At 48.7% G+C, this 25,565-nt stretch overlaps 1 protein-coding gene across 1 annotated transcript; it reads left to right on the forward strand.

Annotated features, from left to right (window-relative positions):
• Positions 1-1,269: 1,269 nt before the first annotated feature.
• PLAT (plasminogen activator, tissue type) lies at positions 1,270-25,491 on the forward strand. Its single transcript, XM_045998113.1, has 14 exons — positions 1,270-1,395; positions 12,690-12,787; positions 13,623-13,665; positions 15,759-15,896; positions 16,256-16,366; positions 16,736-16,910; positions 17,564-17,655; positions 18,837-19,011; positions 19,541-19,626; positions 20,824-21,019; positions 21,134-21,270; positions 21,434-21,574; positions 22,852-23,018; positions 24,570-25,491. Exons 2-14 carry the CDS (start codon positions 12,725-12,727, stop codon positions 24,726-24,728), a joined length of 1,683 nt encoding a protein of 560 aa, XP_045854069.1. The 5' UTR covers positions 1,270-1,395; positions 12,690-12,724; the 3' UTR covers positions 24,729-25,491.
• Positions 25,492-25,565: the final 74 nt, after the last annotated feature.

Genomic DNA, 25,565 nt, shown 5'->3' on the forward strand with positions numbered 1-25,565 from the left:
TCTCCTTCTCATTGGAGAAGCCACGGCTGGATAGAAATATGGAAACACAGTTTGACTTTGGGCATGCCTGCCTTACTTCTCCACTTCAAAGTCGGCTCTCATCTCAGCTCTCCTCAGAATCTTTGAGGAGAGCCGGTCCTCCCTTAATTTCTGCTGCCCGCCTCAGCCTTCTGATCCCTCTCCTGGCATCTCTTCCTTCTTTCTCTCACACTGCCTTGTCTAGGCCAGACATCAACCAACACTACAGATGCCGCGTCTCGAGGACCGAGATACACCAGGGAGCTCGTGTCGGGGGTCCTGCTCTAGTCCATGCACGGGACCTCCGATGCACTAGCCTGGCATGATCTAGAAAACCCTGGCTCAGGTCACGTCCCTCATTACTGGTACTTCTGATTCAAGCCTGCTCCTTCCTTATCAGTCATCTGCGGGTTCTAACAGGCCGAACAGGTTGTGCATTTCCAGGAGCGTTTACATTTAGGAGCAAACTCCAGAACAGGGGAAAGTTTCCCTCAGTCTAAGGGATGGAGAGCCAACGTTAGAATTGCCTGTAAGCCTGTGCAGAGAAAGAGTTTAGATGGAGCATTGGCTCAGGGGCCCCCTACCTTTACTCCACAGCCCTACCCAGGGACTGCTGGAGCCGAGAAGTCCTCAGCCGTCTTTGAGAGAGAAGTGACATGATTTTCTCCGTGATTGTAGGGCGGGGGAGTGGCAGGGCTGGAGGCAGGATCCAGATTCCTGGCCGGGGTACCTTCCACGGTAGAGGAAACTTGCCCACCTTTATCAACCCCCATCGTGCCCCAAGTGGCCCAACGCTCCTCTCCCCAGCCCTTCTGTGCCTGGAGGGAACTGGTCCACCTGTCCTGTCCTTCCTTCCACCCTCTTGTGTCTGGAGGGGCAGATTTACTCCTGGAGATTCCAGAAGAAGCCCTTGGGCCTCCTCTGTGTACATTTGTTTAGAACTGTAAATTCCTCTTTCCATGATAAGCTTACAGCCAGCTGATCCTGGGGGTCTCATTTAGGTCATAGACCAGGGCCTTCAAGGAAGATAATTGTTAAGGTTCCGTCCAACTCCCAAATTCCTGTGATTCGATGACATCAGGATTGTGAATAATCAGGCTGGCCCTAAGCCAGGTCAGGCTGCGCTGCTTCCATCAGAAACTTCCTCCCCCTCTTTACAAAAACAGGCCCGCCCCGCTGGGCTCCCTCCTGGCCCTGTCCACTGGGCATCCTCCTGCTGCAGAGAAACCCGCCCACCCAGGGCCACTGACCCCACCCCCTGCCTTGAAATTTAAAGCAGGCCAGAGCTGTGCAGGGAGATTGGAGCTGAGGTCCTGCAAGAGCCCACAGCTGAAGAGAAAGCTGTCTCTGAGGGAGGGAAGGAAGGCAAGCAGGGCGGTAAGTTGAATTCTGCACCTCTCTGTCTGTCCATGTCCTCCTGCTTCTCTTAAAAATCTTTCTGGCAAACGGCGCCCATAGAAGAATGACTTAGTGAGGGACTGACTTTGTAATTCAGGCAAAAAGCAGATTGGCTACAATCCGAGTCCCAAGGGAGCCTGCTTTTTGTAGCTGCATTTCATTGGGATGGGCTGAAGCCTTTTGGAGGGGCGAGGGCATTCGGGGAAGAGAGAATAGGAGGGATTATTTCCTGGAGAAGAAATCTCAGCAGAGTAAAGGAGAAAGTACAAAGAATTAGAGACAAATGCTCTGAAGAGACAATGGGATCCCCTCATGAATAACGGGCAAAAAAAGTGCCCTCAGCCGCCTTCGGGACTTGTGGCTAGCAGAGCCTGGAGGGTCCACAGTGTCTGGCTGCCGCCCCCCCTCGGTGAGCCTATTAAGAGACTGAGGCTGGGAATGGGGGAGTGGGGCACGGGACTCGCCTCAGAGCAGAATTAAGTAGGTGGAAAGTGTTGGGAAAGAGAAGGCCTCTGCTCTCCCTCCACACATCCCCAGCCTCCATCTCCACTGGTCAGTTTTGGCCCAGTGTGCAAGTGTGCGGTCCTCTTTAAGGACTTTGCAATTACGGCGGGGGAGAAAAAAATGAATGGTTTTGCTTCCTAAGGTGCTCTGCGCGATGCCTATCAGGGCTTTCCAGATTTTCGCTGTTATTATCTTTATTTTCTTAACCTCCCTGGGAGGGAGGATGGGAGGGAGCCAGCAAAGTAGGAAAACATGCTGAGCTGCCAGGTAACTAGTGACAAACTCAAATGCAAAGAAGTGTGGAAATGATGATTTACCCGGTGGTCAGGTTGGATTAATAACGGTGATCTCTTGCAGGGGATTGATGGCAGAGGAAAACTGTGTGTGTGTGTGTGTGTGTGTGTGTGTGTGTGCACATTTGCAATTCCATGAAGAAATTCTGCAAAAACAACTAGTAAGCAGAGTCGCCTTGAAGGTGACTTCCTCAGCAGTTCCTGCCCATGGGCAAGAAGACACATCCTGGGATCTAGACGCTGACTTGTCCAGAATCAATACATGACAGTCAGTCCGAGGGCTTCCTGTGAGAGCAGAGCCAGGCTCGGGAACCAGCAGGGATGTGTGAATGTTGAAATAGAAAGAGCTCCACGCCACCCATTACTTCATTCTACCTAAAGTGTTCTCAGAGATGCCGACCTCAAACCTGGATCTCATCAAGAGTAAAGGGTAGCTCCCCTCTGCCCAGTGGCTTTGTCTCTGTCCAGACTCCCTAGGACCAGCTCAGTTTATTTTGGGATGCCTCCTATTAGATACTCTTGACGTCTGTGCTACTCTTCAGTGGCTTCCTCCTGCAGAGGGACAGCAGCCAGAGGGTAGCTGAGGGACAGCAGTGACTTGGGCTACAGTAGAACCATGCTCAGTACAGTTCAGACTATAGTAACCAGTGGCCCCACTGTACTTAGTGACCATACCCATCTAACGCTTTTGTAAATGACTGGCTAGGACCACAGAGCATCTGGGGAAACTTTCTGTCCAGGGGAGCCCTGGTACTAATCTGCAAACAGCACCTTTTCTGGTTAGGGGGTTTTATAGCAACTGAAGGGGCCCTTTGACTAAGATCATCGTTTAGAAGGAGCAGGATTTCCAAAGCTTCTAAAATGTGTGCCGGTTCTTTTTGATCGGACAGTTAAGGGGGCAATGTGGTTCCCAAGAATGGAGGTGAACTTAGCTCGGATTGAACATTCCAAACTCAAAGTCCATGCACTGCTTCGAGATACTTCGTGCTGGTGCTGAGGAAGAATTTAGGTGTTGGAATGTTCAATCTCACTTGATTATTTGGCACTGTGTGTCTGCGGTCTTAGAGTAAAATGTCTACTTTCTGTGAGGGAATTTCAGCTCTGCTCTGATAAGGTGGCTACGAGGGACAATGAGTGGCCAGAATATTCTCTTCATTTATTCTTTGAGTCATTAGCTTTGCATGGAGAAAAATTCTGTACAGAATTTCAAGCTATAAGCCAACCAGCTCACAAAACTGGTAGTCTCAAATCAAACTAGATAAAAGAATGAGGACAATTTAGACTCACGGAAAGTCAGATCCAGAAAAAAATCTTAGCAATCCTTCGCTCTGGTTCAACCCCAGGTCCAGCCACAAGGTCTCCTAATACTGGCTTCGTTGTCTACTTACACATAAGAATAGCCTATTTTTTTGACAATCTTTTGTCCATTCTCCTGCTTGAGAAATTGACTTCTGGGTAAGAGGGTAGAGTGACAGACAAGGCTCCCGATCACCTGAAAAGTAACATGTGTGCCAGAAGGGAAAACGAACAAGGTGTTAGCCACACAACAGACATTTCATAAACATTTTTAAAAGGGATGACTTGGGCAAGTTTGGGTGCCTATTACCATTACCCAGGAAATACCAACTAGCTGTTCTTCCTATAAAACTTAATGCAATTGCATGTCCTTCACAGCTGCCCAGCACCATCTGTGTCAATAGCCACGATCCTCAGGGTGACTCTTGGCTAGCGGGCCCATGGGCAGGTGAGCATCGCTTGCCTATGGGATGCTCTGACACAGGCATCAGTGGATTGGAGAGGTTGCCTGGGGACTGATCTAGAAAACCTGATTCCACCTTGAGCCTCTGAAATAACCCACTTCAAGGTCAGGCTGAACCTAGATACTAGGATACCTTTGTATGCCAAGCCTTTTCTGTTTATCACATGGTCACAAATAGTCCATTAATTTGCAACCAGACATTAGGGAATCGACACCGAACTCATGCCACAAAGGCTCCTGCATCCTTAGAACTCTCCGGCTTTCCAAACCATACTTCCTCCTAGGGAAGCCCTCGAAGGGAGAGCCTGGGGTGTATGAATCGAATTCCTTTGTCCAGTGGAAGGTGTTTGTGCTGAAGAGTAAGGGGCTCTGGCTGCTTGATGCTGTTACCCAGACCACAAGGCTTTTGTAAATGACTGATCATTTACAAAATGACCAGTTTACAGCATTTACTGACCATTTACAGCAATGGTCACCTCTTGGCCCTATGCTCTGAGGAACACCTCTTTATTTTGTTTAACCAGCAGCTTACATAATAATATCAATTCCAGGAAACCTACCTTGACTAGCTCCTTACCTCACCAAGAGGAAGCTAGATCTCCCTCCTCCACGTTCTACTAAGACTCCTTCTTCCTCTGCATTTCCGCCTTCTACCCCTACCTCCCTGCATATACCACAGCACTGATCTCACTGTACTATGATGACCTGTCTGTCCCATGCCTAAGCTATGAGTTTTGTTTTGTTTTGTTTTTTTAAGCTATAAGTTTTTGAGGACAGAGCATATATGTCCTTATACCACAGAGCCTGTGCCTGGGCCGTGGTGGGTGCTCTGTAAATATCTGACAGTGAATACATAGAGTTGTTAGCTCTTCGCCCATGACTCCGAGAAAGGAGGAAATTAGACTGAGCTGGGGCTTGAAGGAGAGGGGGCTGGGGTGGCCGATCTGATAGATGGCGCCCAAGGAGGACACGCAAAGAGGCCCTAGAGCCCCTTCGAGAGAGAGCGTTGCATGAACAGCTTGATGTCAGCTGAGGCCTCTGCAGGTAGGGGAACAGGACAGTCAGCAGGGAAGCTGAGCCCAGTAACCTGCTATGAGTAATCTAAAAGGGAAAGGCTGCCGGTCAACTGGATCCCTGCTGGCTTTTCACATTTTGTCCTGTTCACAGAAAAGAGAAACTTGCTTTAGTTTGCCTCGTCGGAGCAAGAGCCGGTGTCTGCCCCCTGGGCTGCAGAGAAAAAGGGAAGTTTTTTTTTTTCTTCTTCTTTTTCTGAGAAGCTCTGATTTCCTTATTTTTCTAGCCTCCTGTCTCTGGTTTTTAAACATCCATGTGGTCTGCTTCGGACGGGCCTTATCTGTAGCAACGGCCTGATCTCCCAGCGGTCTCTGGCACTAATTCCAGCTTCCTCGGAGAGTCGGGCATAATCCTGATGTAAATAGGTCCTGGAGAGGCAAATTAAAAACAAACAAACAAACAAAAAAACATTAAAAATGGGGTGAAAGACACCACCTCATATATCCAGAAAATAATGATTCCTGTTCATGTAGATGAAAGGCGCGAACTTTTCGATCCATTGTGAAGAATCTGGTTGTGGGTTATCACAAGATGTCCACATGATCGAGGAAGGAGTATTTGGGTATTAATGCTTGATCACAGTGAGGAACCCCGTAGATGTTAGCATCTTTCTGTCTTGGTAGCTTTCGGTTGTTTTTCCAGGGAGAAGCTATTAATGTTGGTGCCCCTGTTATTAAAGGACGCTCATGACTGTCAGTACGGTTAACCTTACTGTGCACTGGCCATTGCCTGCTGCTTCTCTAGTTGCTGTAATAATTCAGCAAGGTGGGAGTGATTGGCCCATTAAAAAATCCAGGAAAGGGGCGCCTGGGTGGCTCAGTGGATTAAGCCGCTGCCTTCGGCTCAGGTCATGATCTCAGGGTCCTGGAATCGAGCCCCGCATCGGGCTCTCTGCTCCGCAGGGAACCTGCTTCCTCCTCTCTCTGCCTGCCTCTCTGCCTACTTGTGATCTCTGTCTGTCAAATAAATAAATAAATAAAATCTTTAAAAAAAAAAAAATCCAGGAAACCATACACAACCTGTGTGTCATGGTTGTGTCATGGAACTTGAACTTAAGACTACGCCCCTTGCACTGTAACATGCTGTCCTTGACAAATAGCAACTCTGAGTGCATGAAAAACATAACGGTCCAGCATCAGGACGCAGGAAGGAGGGTTGGAAATAGTGTCAGTTCGAGTCTTGACACCACCTCTCACTACGTATCTCGCCTTAGGGCCAAGGTCCTGATGCTTTTTGGAAGTTCGATTCTCTCATTCGTAAAAACAAGAGAATACTATTGTTCTATTATATATTATAGAATACTATTCTATAGTATTATATATATATTATATATATAAGGGTTCTGTAGACTGCCTGGTGAGTGGTAGGTGCTCCAATGCCCGTGGAGCAAGGGGCATTAACCTACATACAGTTCTCGCAAACACACCGTAACATTGCTTTCCTGTGAGCCCAGGAAAATGTGTATGCATTTGGTAATGATACAAGGAAAGCTTCTGATCAGTTTTCTGACTCTGGGGTGTTGAAATCTGGAGGTAAACTAAAGAATTACAAAGGATTGTGTATTTCATTGCTTTGCAATGATGTTGACTTTAGGGAGTGGGAAGAACATGAGGAACTACCTTCATGCTTAAGATGAGACACTGTTTTAGATCAACCTCAGATTGAGGGGTTTGTTTAAATTCAAACTTTGGGATTAACATTTTATTGCACTGACTAATTGCGTTAGCGTTTGTCAGCTGAACCTTGTTTTTTCTTCTCTGGGTAAAAAGTTTATTAGGAAAGGGTTTCTTTTGTTTTTATCCTAAAAGGAGGTAGGATGGACTTCTGTTTTCCTAGACCCACAAAGAGCTCTCCCTTATTTCCTCCAAACAACCAGGATTACCTGGCAAACTATGGACGGCGAGTAGACGACAGAGCTCAGTGCCAAGACTTGGAGTAGCCTGGTCAGTTTCATGTAACTCAGTCACAAGTCATCCCCCCGCCTGTGGTTTGAAGATGTTTTGGAGAGAATTCTGCCCTAAGTAACTCATGAGACGGGTGGGAGCTAGCAGAGGATTCTGTTGTATTCACCTCATTGGAATGGATCATATTAGATAAGGCTCTTCCTCTCTTGTCCCATTATGAAAGCAGGCTCTTCAGGAAGAGAGAAAATAAAGTTTGACACAAAGAAAATTAAGTATTGAAAAGTTAATTTGATTAATGATGGCAGTTTTTGAAAACGGTTTTTATTCTGAGAGCACAGCCTCTATAAAAAGCAGGACCTGTGTAAGCGAGACAGGGGCTACAAGGCTGGTGGCTCCCGTCCCGTGTTCCATCTGGAACCTGCAAAGGTGAGCTTTTGGGGGGGGGTCCCCGCATATGGGGGCAGGGCTCCTCTTGCCATCTCACCCCCTTTGTTGTCCCAGTGAGATGCCTTTGCTATTCCAAGGAGTTCTTCCCTGGACCATTTCTTTTCTAATTTGTTGGCATCCATTCTGGGCCATGGTGGTTGGGGGGTGGAAGGAGGGTGTTGTTTGTTTTAAAGCTATGAGTCACTTTAAAGTATTGGTATTCTTGGAGACCGACTCTTTCTTACTCAGATTTCCAGAGAGAAGCTTTGCAAAGCAATAATAACCTGAGAATCTCCTTTACCAAAGATTAAGCTAGCAAACCTTGCACACGGTGTAAAATTTGATCATAGTGTCAACTTACTTTTGTCCTTCCCTTGCAATTTCCCTGTTCCTCTAGCTTGCTCATATTTCTGTCTTTTTCCTGCTGGCAAGAGTAAAAACAGTCCCTGAGTTCTATACCAGCAGGGGCAATTGCATTGTTTGTACCTCGAACCACAGAACTTGATCGAGTGACTGTGTTTGCACAGTTCTCCTATCGCGGGTCACTTTCATGCACGCGGTCGTGTTTAAATACAAGTACTAATACACATTTTTAAGTGTTTCACAGTTTATACCCATTATATCATTTGTTCTCACAATAGCAGAAACCACAGTGTGTCGGCCCTGGAGGAAACCTCAAGAGTCCATCCCAATTGGTTTTGCCTCCCTGGGAGCTGATTTTTATGCCTCAAGATATAGATGCTTTTGGGAAGGGCAGCGTATCAATTTTTACTGTCAATGTAACCTTATGTGAATGAGCATATCAGTCCCTTTCTGGAAGGCAGATTTTTAAGGGGGAAGATGGAGAACATAGGAGAGTGGAGAGAAAAGGGCAATCAATGCAAAGGGACATGAAGGGCCCCTGGGTGGTTCAGTCAGTTAAGTGTCTGACTCCTGACTGCAGTTCAGGTCCTCATCTTAGTTCATTATCTCAGGGTCATGAGATTGAGCCCCTCTCTGGGCTCCATGGGGCATTTGCTTGAGCTCCTCTCCCTCTGCCCCTCCCTCATCACTATTCCCCCCACCACTTGAGCGCGTGCTCTCTCTCAAATAAATAGATCTATTTAAAAAAAAAAAAGGGACATGTAAAGGCACTGAGGACAACAGTTCATCTCTTTTTTCCCAGGACTTCTAGCTGTCCTGCCGCTGTTCCAGCAGCCTCACCCAATGCAGACCCAACACCTATGAATGGGTGCCCATCGGGCAGCCTTCCCCTGTGTTGCCGCTGCCAAAATAAACACCGAGTTCTGGCTAGCGTGACCACTGACTTCTCAGCCACAAGGGCACACTTCCTTGGCTCTGGTAGAGTAACCCCCTCCCTGTTACCAGTCCATTGTTCCCGTTTTTCCCCTAGAACAGTCATCACTCACGGTTGTTCAGAGGGACCAGGGAACGGAGTCACTGTATTGCTGTTGCCAGCAAGACCCAGTGCGGCTTCCAGACAGAAGGTCAGAGAAGCTCTGGAAGCAGATGAGGCTCTTGCATGCAGACATGCAGACTGTGCCCCTGACCAGGATTCCTTCCCATGCATCCTTGAAATCCAGGCCATGCTTTATTTGTCAGGCCCCGTGTCCTGGATTTTTTGTTTTTGTTTTTGGTTATTTGTTTTGTTTTGTTTTGTTTTAGTTTTCATTTTTTTGTTTTTGGCAAAGTCTTTGTCCATTTGCCAAGCTCTGTGCCTGCTGAATTCCATCCACCAGAGAGGGTATCTTTTGCAAATCTGCAGAAATCAACTTCACGTGCTAACGTGGACCTGACAGCCCTGGGGCCCAGGGACCTTGGGGTCCCCAGGCCTTATGGCCATTGCAGAATCCATTACTCTCACACAATAATGTTTTCAGTGATTCAGGGATTCCAGTCTAACAAAAGTGAGACCTCCTGGTGGTTTTCTTCCTCCCTACCTCCCATTCCATCCATTCATCCTTCCTTCTTTCTCTTACTTCCTTGCTTTTTTAGTTCTCTGACTCTGGGAAACTATGAAATAGGCAAAAGAAAGAGAACACAGAAGAAAAATATAACAAGTCATCTTTATATTTGTAAGACGAGCCCAGAAGGATTTCTTACACTTACTCCATACATCTCGCCTCCCACCCTCCTCACAGGGCACTTCGGCCTCTGGTGGCAGCCCCTGGTTCACAGCGTTGAAGCCTGTCCTGGCACTGGCTGGCCCCGCGGACCCGGAGTCTGAGTCTCTGTTTCTGGTATTCACTTTGTTTTTTGTCCAGGCACTGCCCCCAGACCTCTACACCCACCTCTTTAATGAAGGCAAAACAAGGACACATTTTTTTCCTCCCCTCTTCCTCCTCCCTCATCTTTGGACAGCACTGCTTGTCTGCTGGTGGGATGACTCATTTCTTTGTCATCCTCTCATCCCATTCCGCCGGTCCAGATGCTCTCATTGCTTCTGTGCAACGCAGTGGAGCTAGTGCCTTGTTTGAGATTGTCACTGGATCAGCTCAAGGCCCAGCAAGGTCCCCCAAATGTGGGGGAAGATAAGGACTGACAGAACAGAGACTGTCTCAGACACTGCCAGGAGTAGAAGGCAAAAATAGTTTCCTTGGCCCCTTATGACCCGGAGTTGTCAAGGGTTTTCCCATGATGCAGCTGTGTGGGAGCCACAATGGAAGCCCTAAGTCATGCTCCGCCTCCCCAGCTGGTCCCCCTCCCCCATTTGTCCAGGGAATGCAAATGTGTCAATACTGCACTTCTCACTTGGCAATTTTCCAACATCTAGAATTATGTTCCAGTTAGAAGGGCCCAGATGTCTTTTTTTTTTTTTTTTTAGGACCCTGAATTCTTGAAATAAAACTGTATCTTGGTGGGCATCCAGAGAAAAAAATTAAAATAACCCCCTGGGAAAGGGCTGGTTGGTTTGACAGGCAGTGCTAACAAGGGTTAAGTTCCTTGTTGATGGGTGGCTCATTTACTCATTCATTGCTTCAGAATTTCTTCCTAAAGCCAAGATAATAAAGGATGAGACAATCTATATGCATCTGTGAAACAGGATTAACATCTGGAAGAAAAAGAGGGGATACATTTAACAAGGTCTATTTTAAAAAGTTAATAAGAAATGGGATGAAGGGGTGCCTGGGTGGCTCAGTGGGTTAAGCCTCTACCTTCACCTCAGGTCATGATCTCGGGGGTCCTGGGATCGAGCCCGCATTGGGCTCTCTGCTCAGTGGGGAGCCTGCTTCCCCCTCTCTCTCTGCCTGCCTCTCTGCCTACTTGTGATCTCTCTCTGTAAATTAAATAAAATCTTAAAAAAAAACAAGAAAAGAAATGGGATAAAATTAAGAAGGGAAATTTTGGAGGGGTTTTTAGAAATTTCGAGAAAGAGGAAAGCCAGAGCATGTCCCATGGCCATAATCAGAAGATTCCACCAAGGGCTCTTGTTGCCAATGGGCTCAACTCCCTACTGTTCTCTTCTGAAACTCTGAGAAGCCGGTTTCTTCCTCCCAAGGAGAAAAGGGCCCTCCAAGAGCACATCCTATGAGGAGGGTCCTTGGCCCTCCAAATTAGAACTAAGGCAGATTAGATCTTGCCTTCTTTCTGTTTCCTTCACCATGGAGGAGGGGGCGGGGGCGGACGTGGCTGGCAAGCCCAGCCTTCCAGCCTTGCCTATTTTCTCCTTGGAATCCTGTTGACCAGCCCCCGCTGCTCCCTCCCCTCGTTCCAGTCCCGGCTCCATTTGTCCTCCTCAGCAGCCCCAGAAGAAGCAGTGGGACATAAAGAACCCTCCCCCCACCCCCTCTTTTTACCGTAGCTCTGAAGGGGGCCTGTGGCCAGTGAGGGGACGGACACTTCCAACAGGGAAGTTCTTTGCAAAGAAACAAAGGAGCCAGAGACAGGCCGGGATGAAAGTCTTGGAAGCCTCTGATCTAACAGGAAGGACCCTGAGGATCCTGGCGATGGGGGAGGTGTGGGACCGAAAGTTGTTGTGACTGAAGGGAAATGAGTCAAGGAAGAAATGCCTGATTTAATTCTTGTGGACAAAGGAGTGAGTGGGCCTGCCAGACCACAAAATAACATCCCGACCAACTAACCTAGTTTAAGCTGCGGAGGGCAAGATCACTGGGGAAAGGCATATGGAAACTGGGAATTTGGGGTCTAGGAGGATCTGAGTCTTATGACCGAAGGCCAGATGGCTCGGTTCCTTTCTGCCTATCTGCACTTTGCCGGGTCTGCCTGTAAAATAAGAGACAGACCTTCCAAGGGAGCAGCGGGGAGGGCGAAAGCCAGAGGAGAAGAACATTTCTTGTGCTGGGCAAGGAGGCGCGGGAGTTCTAAGTGTGAGAACCCAGGTAATGGGGGTAGGTTGGCTCTGTGAGGTATGGGCCATAGAGTCCCTATGGTGTCCTCTGAAAAGGTTTCAGAGCAGACATTTCTATGGTTCCACCGAGTTGACCCCAGGACAGGAATTCACTTTGAGGGCACCAGACCGGGACACTACTGCCCAGAAGTGCCAGGCGTGGTCTCACTATTCAGCCAGCCCGCAGAGATCTCTGGGCAAGACAATCTCCTAGCCACCTGTGCCCGTTGACAGATGAATGGATAAGCAAGATGTGGTCTATACAGACAACGGAATCTTCCTCAGCTTTAAAAAGGGAGGAGATTCAGGGGCACCAGGTGGCTCAGTCATTTCAGTGTCCCACTCTTGATCTCAGCTCAGGTCTTGATCTCAGGGTCACTAGTTCAAGCCCCATGTCAGGCTCCATGCTGGGTCCAGAGCCTACTTTACACACAAACACACACACACAAAAGGGAAGAGATTCTGGCACATGGTTCCACATGGATGAACCCTGAGAACAGTATGCGAAGTGAAATGAGCCAGTCACAAAAGGACCCGTAGTCTATGATTCCACCCAGATGAGGAAGCTAGCGAGTTGCCATAGTCATAAAGACAGAAAGTATTGTATTTTCTGGTGGTTGCCAGGGGAATGGGGGTTATTGTTTATTGGGCACAGAGTTTCAGTTTGGGAGGATAATAAAGTTCTGCAGAGGGACGGTGGTGATGGTTGCCTAACAGTGTGAACACGCTTAATGCCATTGACCTGTGCACATAACAATGGATAAGATGGTTCATTTTATGTATCTTACCACAATAAAAATATATATATACAATTGAAAACATCTTCCAGACACCTGTGGCATTTCCTGCCGTGGGAGTTGATGCTGGAGGGACTGGCCATGATCGAGTCATTGGTCCTCGACCTTTGCCACGCTCCTTGATCTCTCGATCCCACGATGAAGTTTTTTTCCCCCTTCTTCTTCCAGAATTTAAGGTTCACTCTGAAGGAACAATAAATACAATGAGGAGAGAGCTGGTGTGCCTTCTGCTGCTTTTTGGAGCAGCCCTCTCCTTGTCCAGCCAGGTAAGAGGGCAGTTCAGGTCTGTGCCTCGAGCCCGCCGTGTACCCTCGTTGGACTCAGGAGCCCCCGGGGGGTTATGTCAGAGTGCAGGGATGCAGCAGAGGTCAGTAGGTATGGATCCACTCTGTCTAGGATGCTCAGGATTCAGGGTCTGTAGGCAGCTCTTCAGACTTGGGTAAATAGTCCATGGCCACAGACTGCCTTCTTCGGAGCTGTTTTTAAAGAGTGTGTTTGCATTCATTCATAAGACGTCTTTAAAAAGGTGGTGAACCAGTCGTGAGCCACGAAGCTGGCAAGCCGTCCTATGCTGCTTACTATCCACTTGGGATAGAAACTATACTCTGGACATATTCTCTAAAAATGCCCAGCAAGCGGGGGCATCATGGAGGGCACAATGAGCAACACCTGCACAGTGAGATTTTAGAGGAGACAGTTGGGGATGGCAACATGGTGGGGAGGGAGGTGGGCTACCAGCTCCACTAACCACTTGCAGCTAGAATTAAATGCAATTAAAGATTCAGTTCAGTCGCACTAGCCTCATTTCAAGTGCTCAGTCGCCCCATGTGACTAGTGGTTATGGCACTGGACAGCACAGGAATTAAAGATTTTCATCACTCAGAAAGCTCTTATGGCAGCACTGGTCTAGAAGGAAAGGAAGAATTAGAAAAGAAGGCAAGAAGTGGACATTGCACCTGGGGCCAGCTATACCTGAGGGAGACTCTTCGGGGCGGGTGGCAACTGATTGGCGGGGGTGTGAGTGGTCTTTGGGTCAACCACGTTTATTCCTAAAACACCCAGCATGTGCTGATCCTTTTTCCATTCCCGGTCGCTTTGCAGGAAATCCACACCCGATTCAGAAGAGGAGCCAGATCTTACAGAGGTAAGGTGAAAGAGGAGGTGGAAGGGGGGGGGGTCTGTGGAAGCAGTAGCCAAAATCAGGGCTTAGGAGTTCAGGGTGAGGCTCTGTTGGGGTTTATCTTCCACCACACCCAGCTTACTTGAGCCGTGTGAAGGTGAAATTTTGCAGGGTGATTCTGTGAAGATGTCTGTGTCACCGCCATCCCTTACTCATTCAGTTAGCCCGGTTCTGAGAGGACAGGAACAGACGTGCCCTCAAGGAGTCAGGCTGTCAGGGAGTCACAGAGCTGGCAGAGTGGGGGTGGGGGTTGCTGCCAGCTCAGTGGCCAGAAGACCTGTTACACAGGTGAGAAGACAGAGCCAGAGATTGAGTGATGGATCCAAGGCCACACCGTGGCCAGGATGCAGCTCTGCAGGTCCTCTGGTGTCCTTTTCTGGGTTGGGAGCTCCATCCTGCCAGAGTCCACCTGGCATCTTTGTTAACTGCCATCTCTGTGCATGCATGTCTTCCGGTTGGTAAAACCAGAGTAACGAGGCTGGGTTACCTCACACAAGTTGCACAGGTGTGGAAAGACTTTTCACTCTAGAGTCAACTCTAGAAACCTGAGGAACATCCCCCATGAGCACTAGGTAAGATTCCAAAAATAGAACATGCTCACAGCCAGATTGTCTAGACTCTGGTTTGGAAGAAATCTGGGCCCAGCTTCAAGTCTAAAGCTACCAACGTGGGGCCCTCCTCTCTCGTCCTTCATGACCTAGTTCCTTTGGGTCTGGAAGGCTTTGCAACACCTCTTTTAAAGTGGAAGTTTCCCCAGAGTGAAGTATGCTGTAACTTTTTTTTTTTTTAAGAGAAAAAGTGAGATAGAGAAAGAAAGAGAGCACATGCGCACATGTGGGAGTGGTGGGGTGGGGCAGAGGGAGAGAACGAGAGAGAATCTCCAGCAGGCTCCAGCCCTGTGCAACATAGGGTTTGACCCAAGACCCTGACATCATGACCTGAGCCAAAACCAGGAGTCAGATGCTTAACCGACTGAGCCGCCCGGGTGCCCGAACGCTATACTCAATGCCTTCGTTGTTGGATAGCACAGCATTTCCAACAAGGGTATCCTGGCCCCGGCAGACCCCAAAGAAACAACAGTATTATTTACAATGAGCATGTGTCACTTCTTTAGTTAATGAAAAGTCGAAGATTTCTTAAGCTGGCATTCTGCTTTGCAAACAGAGAGAGATGAAGAAGCCAGGAATGTCAATGCAAGTACTCAGACCGTTTTCATTATATCACAAATACCAGTGAGAGCAGCACATTCCCCACACACACTATGATGTCAGTTTTCTTTTGGGCTAGCAATGCATCATGTGTATGTAATACTCATATGGGTCAAAAACTCTGGTAGGCGGGGCACCTGCGTGGCTCAGTGGGTGAAAGCCTCTGCCTTCGGCTCAGGTCATGATCCCAGGGTCCTGGGATCGAGCCCCACATCGGGCTCTCTGCTCAGCAGGGAGCCTGCTTCCCTTCCTCTCTCTGCCTGCCTCTCTGCCTACTTATGATCTCTGTCTGTCAAATAAATAAATAAAATCTTAAAAAAAAAACTCTGGCAGGCAATTATATACATGTACATATTTCTGATGAATGAAAATGAAAAATTAGGGGCACCTGGATGACTCAGTCAGTTGGGCATCTGCCTTTGGCTCAGGTCATGATCCCAGGGTCCTGCGATTAAGCCCCACATTGTGCTCCCTGCTGTGCAGGGAGCTTTTGCTGCTCCTCTCCACTCATGCTCTCGCCATCTCTCTCTCTCTCTCTCTCTCTCTCTAATAAATAAATAAATAAAATATTCTTTAAAAATAAAAATATAAAATACAATGAAAAATTAAAGTATCACTTCGTAAATGCGTTTTGATAGGTAAATTCTTCCAAGATGAGGGTCCGCCCAAGGAAGAACGACAAACACGGTCTTTGGCGACTGATTGGTAGATGTGTGTTATCTTCCAGCTGGGATGACAGATGGGTTGTATGACTCATGATTGAGGAACTTTCTCAATAGGACCTGGGGTGGGGCGGTGGCAGCGTTTGGGCAGTTGTGCTCTCAAGAGGCCGCCTGTCTCTCTTTTCAGCGAGCTGCAGAGATGAGAAGACGCAGACACTCTACCTGCAGAATGAGTCATGGCTGCGCCCGGGCCTACGGGGCAACCGCGTGGAGTACTGTCGCTGCGTGGGTGGCCGCCCACACTGCCACTCTGTGCCCGTCCGAAGTACGTAAGCGCTCGCAGCCCAAGCTTGGAGCTCTGGCTCTTCCACTTCGTCCCACCACCCATTGCGCATGCATGCAGAACTTCAGCCATTGGTTCCCCACGGGCTTGGCCTCAGGCCCATGTGAAGGCACTGAGCCAACAAGTGAGACTGTGACCCATGTCTCCCCCAGCCTGGCCTCAGCTTCGTCATCTGTCCAATGGGGACAATGGGTCTAACTGCTTCATGGTTTGCAGAGACGATGAAATGAGCTCCTTTTAGAAACTGCCGAGAATAGTGCCTGACACGTGGAGCTCACTCCTATTATCCTTGGAACTGCTTCTTAAGGTGACCAGGGACTTCCTTGTTTTGTCCTTGACAGGTTGCAGCGAACCCAGGTGCTTCAATGGTGGGGTATGCCAGCAGGCTCTCTACTTCTCAGATTTTGTCTGCCAGTGTCCTGAAGGGTTTATGGGGAAGCGCTGCGAAATAGGTGAGTGGTAGGTGGACCGTGCGGGAAGAGGGACAGAATCCCAAGCCTTCCCAGAAAGGAAAGGCAGGGTGTGGTGATGTGAGGAGGCGGGCAGTGCGGTGCGGGGGGGCAGGCAGGGAAGGATCCTCCAAGGGTCAGTTAGGAAACCAGAGTGTTTGGCCGAGTGGGTGGAGCCTTGGGAGCCAAGCTGGAGTCTGCCTGGTGGACCCCAGCCACCCCCGTGTACCACCTGTGCCCCAGTAGCTTCAGCAGCCAGCCCGCCTCACTGGTTTGGGGTGACAACAGAGCAGATGTGAAACCCCTTTGGAAAACTAAATGACAGAAGGGGGAACTCACATGGGAGACATCACGTGTCCTGCTTTCAATCAGATGCCAGTGCCACCTGCTACAAGGACCAGGGTATCACCTATAGGGGCACATGGAGCACAGCGGAAAGTGGAGCCGAGTGTGTCAACTGGAACAGCAGCGCGCTGGCCCTGAAGCCGTACACTGGGAGGAGGCCCAACGCCATCCAGCTGGGCCTTGGCAATCACAATTACTGCAGGTGAGAGGGCTGCCCACCCACCTGAGCTCGCTCCCCCCGGGGAGGAGCTGCTACAGCCTGAAGCGACCTGGAGCTGATCCACCACGGCCCCCCAGAGAAACAGAACCAATACACTCCCGACCGATATGGTGATTCATTGCAAGGAGTTGGCTCGCTGCGGGGGGCTGGCATGTCTGAAATCGGTGGGCAGGCCAGCAGACTGCAGACTCAGACAGGCTTCTCTGTTGCGGTCTGGAGGCCGAATTTCCACCCCAGCTTTCACTCCTAAGGCCTTCCACAGATCGGAGGAGGCGACCCACACGATGGGGGTTAATCTCCTTCACTTCAACAGATTGCTGATGTTAACCACAGCTACAAAATCTCTTTATGACAGCACCTAGATTAATGTTCACTTAGAGCCAAGTTAATCCATAAAACTGATCATCCCGGGCCAGCCCTTGTCAACATGGCTTCTGTGCACAAGTCCTTAACCTACCCTTAGTCTCCAGATGGAGACAGTAGCCAAGTCCTACTTCCACCCATGCTGATCCAGCTCTCCCAGATACAACCGGAAGTGCACTGACCTTTTCCCCGGAAGAAGATGCAGAGTCCTTGGGTCTGAGAGGGAGGCTTCACTTTTCCCCTCTCACGGCATTCTCTGGCTGCTTTTTCAGAAATCCCGACCGTGACTCGAGGCCCTGGTGCTACGTCTTCAAGGCAGGGAAGTACAGCAGTGAGTTCTGCAGCACGCCAGCCTGCCCCAAGGGTAAGTGTGGCTTCCCCCTTCCCCCCAACCCCCAGCGTCCTGGAAGTAGAGTCTCAGAGGATAAAGCAACTGTGTTTCTACAGCTGAGGAGACAAAGGAGTAGGCTGCTGGTTCATCATTTTCATTGCAGAGGGAAGACAAGTCAGGAGATGTAGGTCTTCACCCAGGCCTGGCCTCTAATTAGCTGTTTGACCTTGAGCTGGTTTCTTTGCCCCCAACCCTCCATTTCCTCAGGTACAGAAGAGAAGGGGGCCGTCATTGGTGGTTTCCAGGCCTTTTGAGGAGGAACAGAGATTCTCCCTTTCATGATTGAGGGGCATATTTTCCTTCTCTCTCTCTCTCTTTTTAAGATGTTTAATGTAAGAAGATTTTCCAAATTTAAAAATACCAAATTATAAAAAAGCACTATGCATTCTGTGGTGCTTTTACAAATAATATCACAATAGTATAAAAATTGTGTTTTAAAGTTCTAAATATTCATGCACAATAATAATGTGCCTTCTGCCTACAGATAATCTGACATGTCTTTGAATTTGAGGACCCTTTACAGTAATTCTAAAGCATCTTCTCACTGGTCTAGGTAGCCTTAAAGATCACATTCATTATGTTGTTTAGAGTGGTACACTCTGCCAGTTTCAAGTGGGGAGAAAGGAGGGTAAAATGGGGCAAAAGCAGCATCTGTAGTCCCATGTGCTCTCTTCCTGCTCAAGGCCAACAAACCCTTCAGAGCACCGGCAGACAAAATCTGAGAAACTGGGGTCTGCTGACATGTCGTTCCATTGACGAGCCCCGGTTCACCACAATCTGTCAAGTATAAACAAGGAAACTCCCAATGACCTTCAAAGCAGCTCCAGCAATAATCACTACTAGTTGGGCATAGACCATTCCTACCCAACATGAACGAACCCTCAAGGATCTCTTAACACAGCAATCTAGGAAGCCACATCCAACTGATGAAAGCTGGCCCACCAACCGAAAGCCATTTACCACGCCTATGTAAAAGGGCTTGAAGGAGGAGGAAAGAGGAGAGGTGGGATGGTTATCTCCTCCCACCTATGGGCAGGCTGGCTGCTTTCATCCTGTCAGGCCTGCCGCCCCTCTTAGGTCCAGCTGCAAACCCTGACGCACCTGCTGTAGCATTTAATTGCTTTTGTTTCAGTTTGAGATTTCTTTTGTTCCAGAAAAAAATGAGGACTGCTACTTTGGAAAAGGGTTAGCATACCGTGGCACGTACAGTCGCACTGCGTCTGGTATCTCCTGCCTCTACTGGAATTCTGTAGCCCTAGCAGGCAAGGTCTACACAGCGTGGAAGAGCAATTCTCAGGCACTGGGCCTGGGCAACCACAATTACTGCCGGTATGTAGCAAAGGGTCTGTGGAGTTCATGTCTGGGCAGAAGGCAGGAATGGGGCATGGGAGGGGAGAAGATTTCATACCTCAAGTTAGAGGAAAGACCCAATGGGTGGGAAGGAACCAGGGATATGATCTAGTCATACCCATTCACTCGCCAGAATAAGATCTTTTATAAAGAGTGAAGTTCACCAGTTTGTCAATCCACATTGCAAGTTTGAGGTGCTGTCCCATAGCCACTTAGGCCTCATCTGCTCGGTTCTTATATGGTGCCTTTCTCCCAGTGAATCATAAGAGTGTCCTCACAGCATAGCTTACAGTTCCTTCCAAGATCCCTGTCAGAGGAGAACGTTGTGTTGCTGATAGAAAAACAAAACTAAAGTTGTTTTCCTCTGGTGAGATCTCTGACAAAGCCAAGTTCAGAACTCAGGGCCCTCCTTTCCAGCTCATTGTTTGGCTATTGGTGTACTGAGCCTCCTTCCTCTCTCACATGGCTTGTGATGTGATTGAAAACCTTAAACTCTCTGACCATCTAGGAACCCAGATGGGGATGCCAAGCCTTGGTGTCACGTGCTGAAGGACCGCAAGTTGACGTGGGAATACTGCGACGTCCCCCAGTGCTGTAAGGGCTGGCCCTTGGCCACCTGCTGCTGCCCAGCCCCCTCTTGACCATTTCCTCTGCTACTTCCCATGTCCTCATGGACATGAAGCTGTCTGCTTCAGACTGTGTCACTCCCAGATTTTCAGGAAGGCTTTGGTGGGGAGGGGCTTTCCATGACTGAAGCAACGCTCTGGGCAGATGTTCACTCCCCATGAACGAGGGTGACACAGAGGGGCAAAGCGAAAGAGAAGAACTTGCCAGTTTCTCTTAGAATTCATTAGGCTCTGAACTTCTCTCTCCGGATGCCTTTATTAATGGTAGGTGATGAGGTCATGGTGAGAATGGAGGAGGAGAGCTCACATTTATGGCTGCCTCCATAACAAAATGCTCTGGTAGCATTCTCCCAACAACGTGGTCAGAGGTGGTCTTCCTCTCTTTAGTTTCGGGATGAGGAAACCAGCTCCCAATCATGTGGCCTGACGCAGCTCACTGGGCTCCAGGTGGCAGAGCCTGTGTCTGTTTGTTCCCACGTCCTCTGACCCCACAGCTTGTACTTCTGCTGTGAACTCTTCCAGCTTTTCTCACAGAGCCCGTTTCACACAGGGGAACTGGGTGGGTGGAGGGAGTGGAAGACTCAGAGGAAATTCCCGCTGGCACATTTTGCTAAAAAACCTTAGTTTAGAAGTTGTCTGAGAATAGATTATTATGACTCCATTCCTGTGAACACACATCTTAGCCCGAATGTTGCTCAAGGAACGTATTACGTAAGTGGGCAGGTAAGTCGCAAACTACCAGCGGACTCACAACAAAGGCCATGCCTGGAGAGTCCCCCGTGAGCAGTAAGCTCGCTCGGAGCCTGGTGGGCTGGGAGTATTAAGAAAGCTCCATGAGGAGGTAGGATCTCATCCAGGCCTTGACGGAGAGGCAAGGTGGGGTAGATGGAAGAGAAATGGGGCAGGCATTCTCCAGGAGGGAGCCGCACAACATTATTTCTGAAGCCAGGAGGCGGGTGCGGGGAAAGACGGGCTAAGGAAGCATAGCAGAAAGATTCCATTGGGAGTCAGACAAATCTGGGTTCTAATCCGGAGGCCGCTGTGACCTTGAGCAAAAATTTCCCAGCCTCTCAGGGTTCCACGAGAAGAAACTGGGATAGGTGCTCAAGGAACTCACCTGAGGACTGCAGGTCTGATCTCCTTTCTCTGTCCTTTCCTCTCCCAGCCACCTGTGGTCTGCGACAGTACAAGCAGCCGCAGTTCCGAATCAAAGGAGGGCTCTACGCAGACATCACCTCTCATCCGTGGCAGGCCGCCATCTTTGTCAAGAACAGGAGGTCACCAGGAGAGAGGTTTTTTTGTGGCGGAATACTGATCAGTTCCTGCTGGGTCCTGTCTGCTGCCCACTGCTTCCAGGAGAGGTAGGGACTCTCGTAAACCCAGTAGGTCTCTCTAGACTTTGAGGCCTTGAAACTGGGGCCCGTTAGAAGCAGCCCCCCAGCAAGCAGCGCATCCTAAGGCTGTTTCTCCATTAGGTACAATCCCCACCACCTCAGGGTGGTTTTGGGCAGGACATACCGCGAGGTCCCCGGAGAAGAGGAGCAGAAATTTGAGGTTGAGAAATACATCATCCACGAGGCATTTGATGATGACACTTACAACAATGATATTGGTGAGACGTCCTATTGTCCCTGCTCCAGATGACATGACAGCCACCCTGCCCCACCATGGGCGTCCCCACCTCTGCCTCCCACACCCTCGACCTCTCCATCTTTCTCCCCTCCTATCAGACGGAGCGTTCCACAAGGCTTATTCTCTTCCCTATCTCCTTCCAGTCCTGCTTAAACTAATGTCGGACTCGCTACACTGTGCCCAGGAGAGCGACGCTGTCCGCGCCGTGTGTCTGCCTGAGGCCACCCTGCAGCTGCCCGACTGGACAGAGTGCGAGCTGTCTGGCTACGGCAAGCACGAGGCGTGTAAGTGGAAGGAAGTCTCCGCTCCGTCCTGTCTGTCTGCAGGGTAGTGGGCCATGCAAATATTGAGAGGAAGAAGTCATGAGAATGTTCTAGCCCTGGCCCAGGCACTGGTGCTGTGTAAATGTAGGCATGTTCCCCGCAGAACAAGAGGCCACCATCTGCCTTCCCCACCTCACAGGTCACTGTGCAGGTCAAGAAAGGAGTGAATAGTACAAGTACTTGGACGGGCTTAAGATGGCAGGGAAGTTCCGATGAGAAGGGGAGGCTGGTGATTAGGGTGTGGGGCTCTTGGGACTCTTCGGTCCTGTAGGTCTGAGTCCGCACCCTAGATTTGCACCTGGTAGTGGTGGGAGCCAGGATGTGGGTTTTCCTGTTACACGGCTCCGAGCCTCGGCCCCCTCACTGGGAACATAGGGGTAGAATCACCTACTGCCTTAGAGTGTGAGAATTCAATGACAGTAGGTTAAGCCAGTGGTTTTCAGCCAGGGTGTTTTTGCCCCCCAGAACACAATGGCCCTGTCTGGAGGCATTTTTGATTGTTACGACTGAGGAAGGAGGTTTATACTAACATTTAGCGAGTTGAAGCAAGGGGTGCTGCCAAACACTTGCAATGCACAGCCCCCCTCAAAAAAATGATCTGGCCCCAAATGTCAATAGCGCTGCTACCGAGAAACCATGGGTGAAATAAACTATAAAATATCTAGTTTTGGGGACACCTGGGTGGCTCAGTCAGTCAAGCGGCTGCCTTGGGCTCAGGACATGATCCCGGGGTCCTGGGATCATGCCCCAAATCAGGCTCCCTTCGGTGGGGAGCCTGCTTCTCCCTCTGCCTGCTGCTTCCCCTGCTTCCACGTACACTCTCTCTCTGACAAATAAATAAATAAAATCTTTTTTTTTTAAAAGATGTATTCATATTTGACAGAGATCACAAGCAGGCAGAGAGGCAGGCAGAGAGAGAGAGAAGCAGGCTCCCCGCTGAGCAGAGAGCCTGATATGGGGCTGGATCCCAGGACCCCGAGATCATGACCCGAGCTGAAGGTAGAGTCTTAACCCACTGAGCCGCCCAGGTGCCCAATAAATAAAAAATCTTTTAAAAAAGTAAAATATTTGGTTTCGTCAGTCAAAGCAGTATTGACAATATTTCCTAGGCTTCAGCCCCATCCATCTGAAAGCTGGATCCAAACTAGCCATTATTAGAATAGTTGGCTTTCTCCTTCTAAAAGGTTTATAAGTAACTTCCCCTAAGACCGTCAGATATTTTCCCTTCTCTGTTTCAGCTTCTCCTTTCTATTCTGAGCGGCTGAAGGAGGCTCATGTCAGGCTGTACCCATCCAGCCGCTGCACATCACGGCATCTGTTTAACAAAACCATCACCAACAACATGCTGTGCGCTGGAGACACGCGAAGCGGTGGGAACCAGGCAAACCTGCACGATGCCTGCCAGGTAGACACGGGGGTCTCGCTGCACTGGGGCCCTCCCAAGGGGAGGAGTGGCTCTTGGCCCACAGGTTCCAAGCAAGGAAAAAGTTAGAGCCAGAACGGTTGAGTTCTTCTTGGTGAGGCACTGGAGATTCTAGATGAGGGCTTCAAAGAAATAACACCATCAGCGTGAGATCAAAGTTACCCAAACCTAAGAAATCTAAACTGCAGGAAATTTCCCCAGTGTCTACCCCGGAAACTCCACCTGATTCAGGGTTTCCTGTAAGCCCAGGCAATTGGTCGACTATTGAAGTGATAGGTAAAGCCACACAAATGAGGCTTGACTTCTGGAGGAGGCTGGAGAGTTGGAGTCTGCCATGTAGGGGCAGGGGTGGGGAAGGAGGAGCTGCTGCTCACCCAGAATTACGACCCAGATGAGTTGTGAGACAGAAGTTTCAAAAACTCACACCAGCCCTAAGATGAGGCTTGTCGCCTGAGAAAGCAAACTATTTCAGGCTGTGTTGGCATCCTTATCAGAGTCGGTACTTCTGTTTTGTGATAACCAGGCACCGGTAAGGGACACACCAGCCTGTGGGATTAGGACCTAGATATAACCAAGGCACCGTTATCAATGAGCCATTTCAAGCCTACAGTGTGCCAGGCTTTCCATCAAGGGGCTGGGGTTCGAGGGGAAAAAAAAGAAGCAAGTGGGGCTTTGCACTGCAGACTTCGGGGGCTTTGTTCTTATAAGGTAAATCGTATCACCATTTTCCCCCAGTTCCTTGACAACCTTTGTCTCTTTTCGGATGGTTTCTTTAGAAACCTCAGCTGTACCCCTAGCTCAACAGTCATAAAAAGGTTGTATGCAAAGTGAAACCTTGATCTGCAAGCTTCAAGTCAAAAACAAAAAATAAGAAGTGATTTTGATTCAATAAGACAATAAACGGCCAACCGTGACCAAGATTTTGCAAAATGTCATGCTTTCTCCCAGTTAATTCCCAGAATGACTTCTTACAGTAGAGAGTAGGATCCCGATCTTCAAGATAAGAATACTGAAGCACAGTTAGCCTGAGGCCACTCAGCTACTGGGTGGTAGAGTTAAAAGAAGGAGCTGTGTGGCCTAAAATGGCTGAGCAATTATCTCAGTTCTAGTTTGCAAAGTATATAAAGCCTAATCGTGGACAGGATCTAGATAGTAGAAGGAAAGGATAAGTGAATTGGGGGAAATCCAAGGGGAGACAAAGCATGAGAGACTGTGGACTCTGAGAAACAAACTGAGGGTTTTAGAGGGGAAAGGGGTGGAGAGTTGGGTGAGCCTGGTGGTGGGTATTAAGGAGGGCATGTATTGCATGGAGCACTGGGTGCGGTGCATAAACAGTGAATCTTGGAACTCTGAAAATTTTAAAAAAATAAAATCTTAAAATTTTTTGGAAAAAAAAAAGATCATTGATAAAAATTTCCCTCTCTGAATTAAATACATTGAAGAAGATGACATTAGCATTACAAATATTAACCCTAACTTCCCCCCGAAGAGTCTGCGTTTTTTGCAAACAACTAACCGTTCTCTCTATTGCAGGGTGACTCAGGCGGCCCCTTGGTATGTATGAAGGACAACCGCATGACTTTGGTTGGCATCATCAGTTGGGGCATTGGCTGTGGGCAGAAAGACGTTCCTGGCATATATACCAAGGTTACTAATTACCTAGACTGGATTCAAAACAATATGCAACCATGACCAAGGACATCCAATTCCCTGAAATCACGGGGAGACCCTGCTTCCTCTACTTCAGAAGACACACCGAGGCGAAGTGCTTCTTTACAGAGCTGAGCCATCACATAGTACAAGCGGGTGGCAGGGCAGGAAGAACCCAGAGGAGAGGGGAGAGAATAGGTTTTCATAGGTACTTCCCATTTTAGAAGTTTTCGGGGGTTAAGATCTGATTTCAGAATGTAGTTTGGCAGCTGAGAGGACAGATACATGCCAACCCCTCCAGGAATACCATCATCTACAGCAGAAGAGAGGGAGAAGAGAAGCCCAGCCTCCTGATCTGTCACCACGAGAAGCTTTGGAAATGGGACCACAAAGATAAAAGCATGTCTCAATAGTAAAAAAAGTAACGAGATCCTTCAGGAAGGAAGGATTGCATTAGAAATGGAATGTCTATTTATAGTGACAAGGAAGGCCAACGGGGCCTCCTAATAAGGGATGGGCTGGCTGGCCAGATCGTGTTCCTCAACACCACCTTTTAAATCAAGTATTTGGCTTTTCCTTTTCTCCACTTTACAGCTCTTGGATGGAAATCTTTTTGTGTATAGTGTAAATCTTTTTTTTCTATATAAACTTTATAATAAAACAGACTTGTATCATTTTATTAACTGATAAACTGGACTTTAGTTTATTTATATCAACCCATTTTAGTCTGTATTTTGTTGCCACACCCTGTATTATACTGTGCAGAAATAATAAATTCAAATTATTTTTCACATATTTTCCCAAATCTGAGTGGGGTAATTTTGTTATACTTGCAGAATCTTACAGGTCATTTATTCTTGGTATTCACTGTCACATTTT

Source organism: Meles meles, chromosome 2 (genome assembly GCF_922984935.1).
Source record: "Meles meles chromosome 2, mMelMel3.1 paternal haplotype, whole genome shotgun sequence".
In the NCBI taxonomy this organism is placed as follows: Eukaryota; Metazoa; Chordata; class Mammalia; order Carnivora; family Mustelidae; genus Meles; species Meles meles.

Excerpts from the sequence above, each read along its gene's own strand:
- PLAT (XM_045998113.1), top strand. The coding sequence starts at position 12,725 with ATGAGGAGAGAGCTGGTGTGCCTTCTGCTGCTTTTTGGAGCAGCCCTC. Across the intron at positions 16,911-17,563 it reads GGCAATCACAATTACTGCAG|AAATCCCGACCGTGACTCGA; the intron begins GTGAGAGGGCTG and ends CTGCTTTTTCAG. Across the intron at positions 19,012-19,540 it reads GGCAACCACAATTACTGCCG|GAACCCAGATGGGGATGCCA; the intron begins GTATGTAGCAAA and ends CTGACCATCTAG.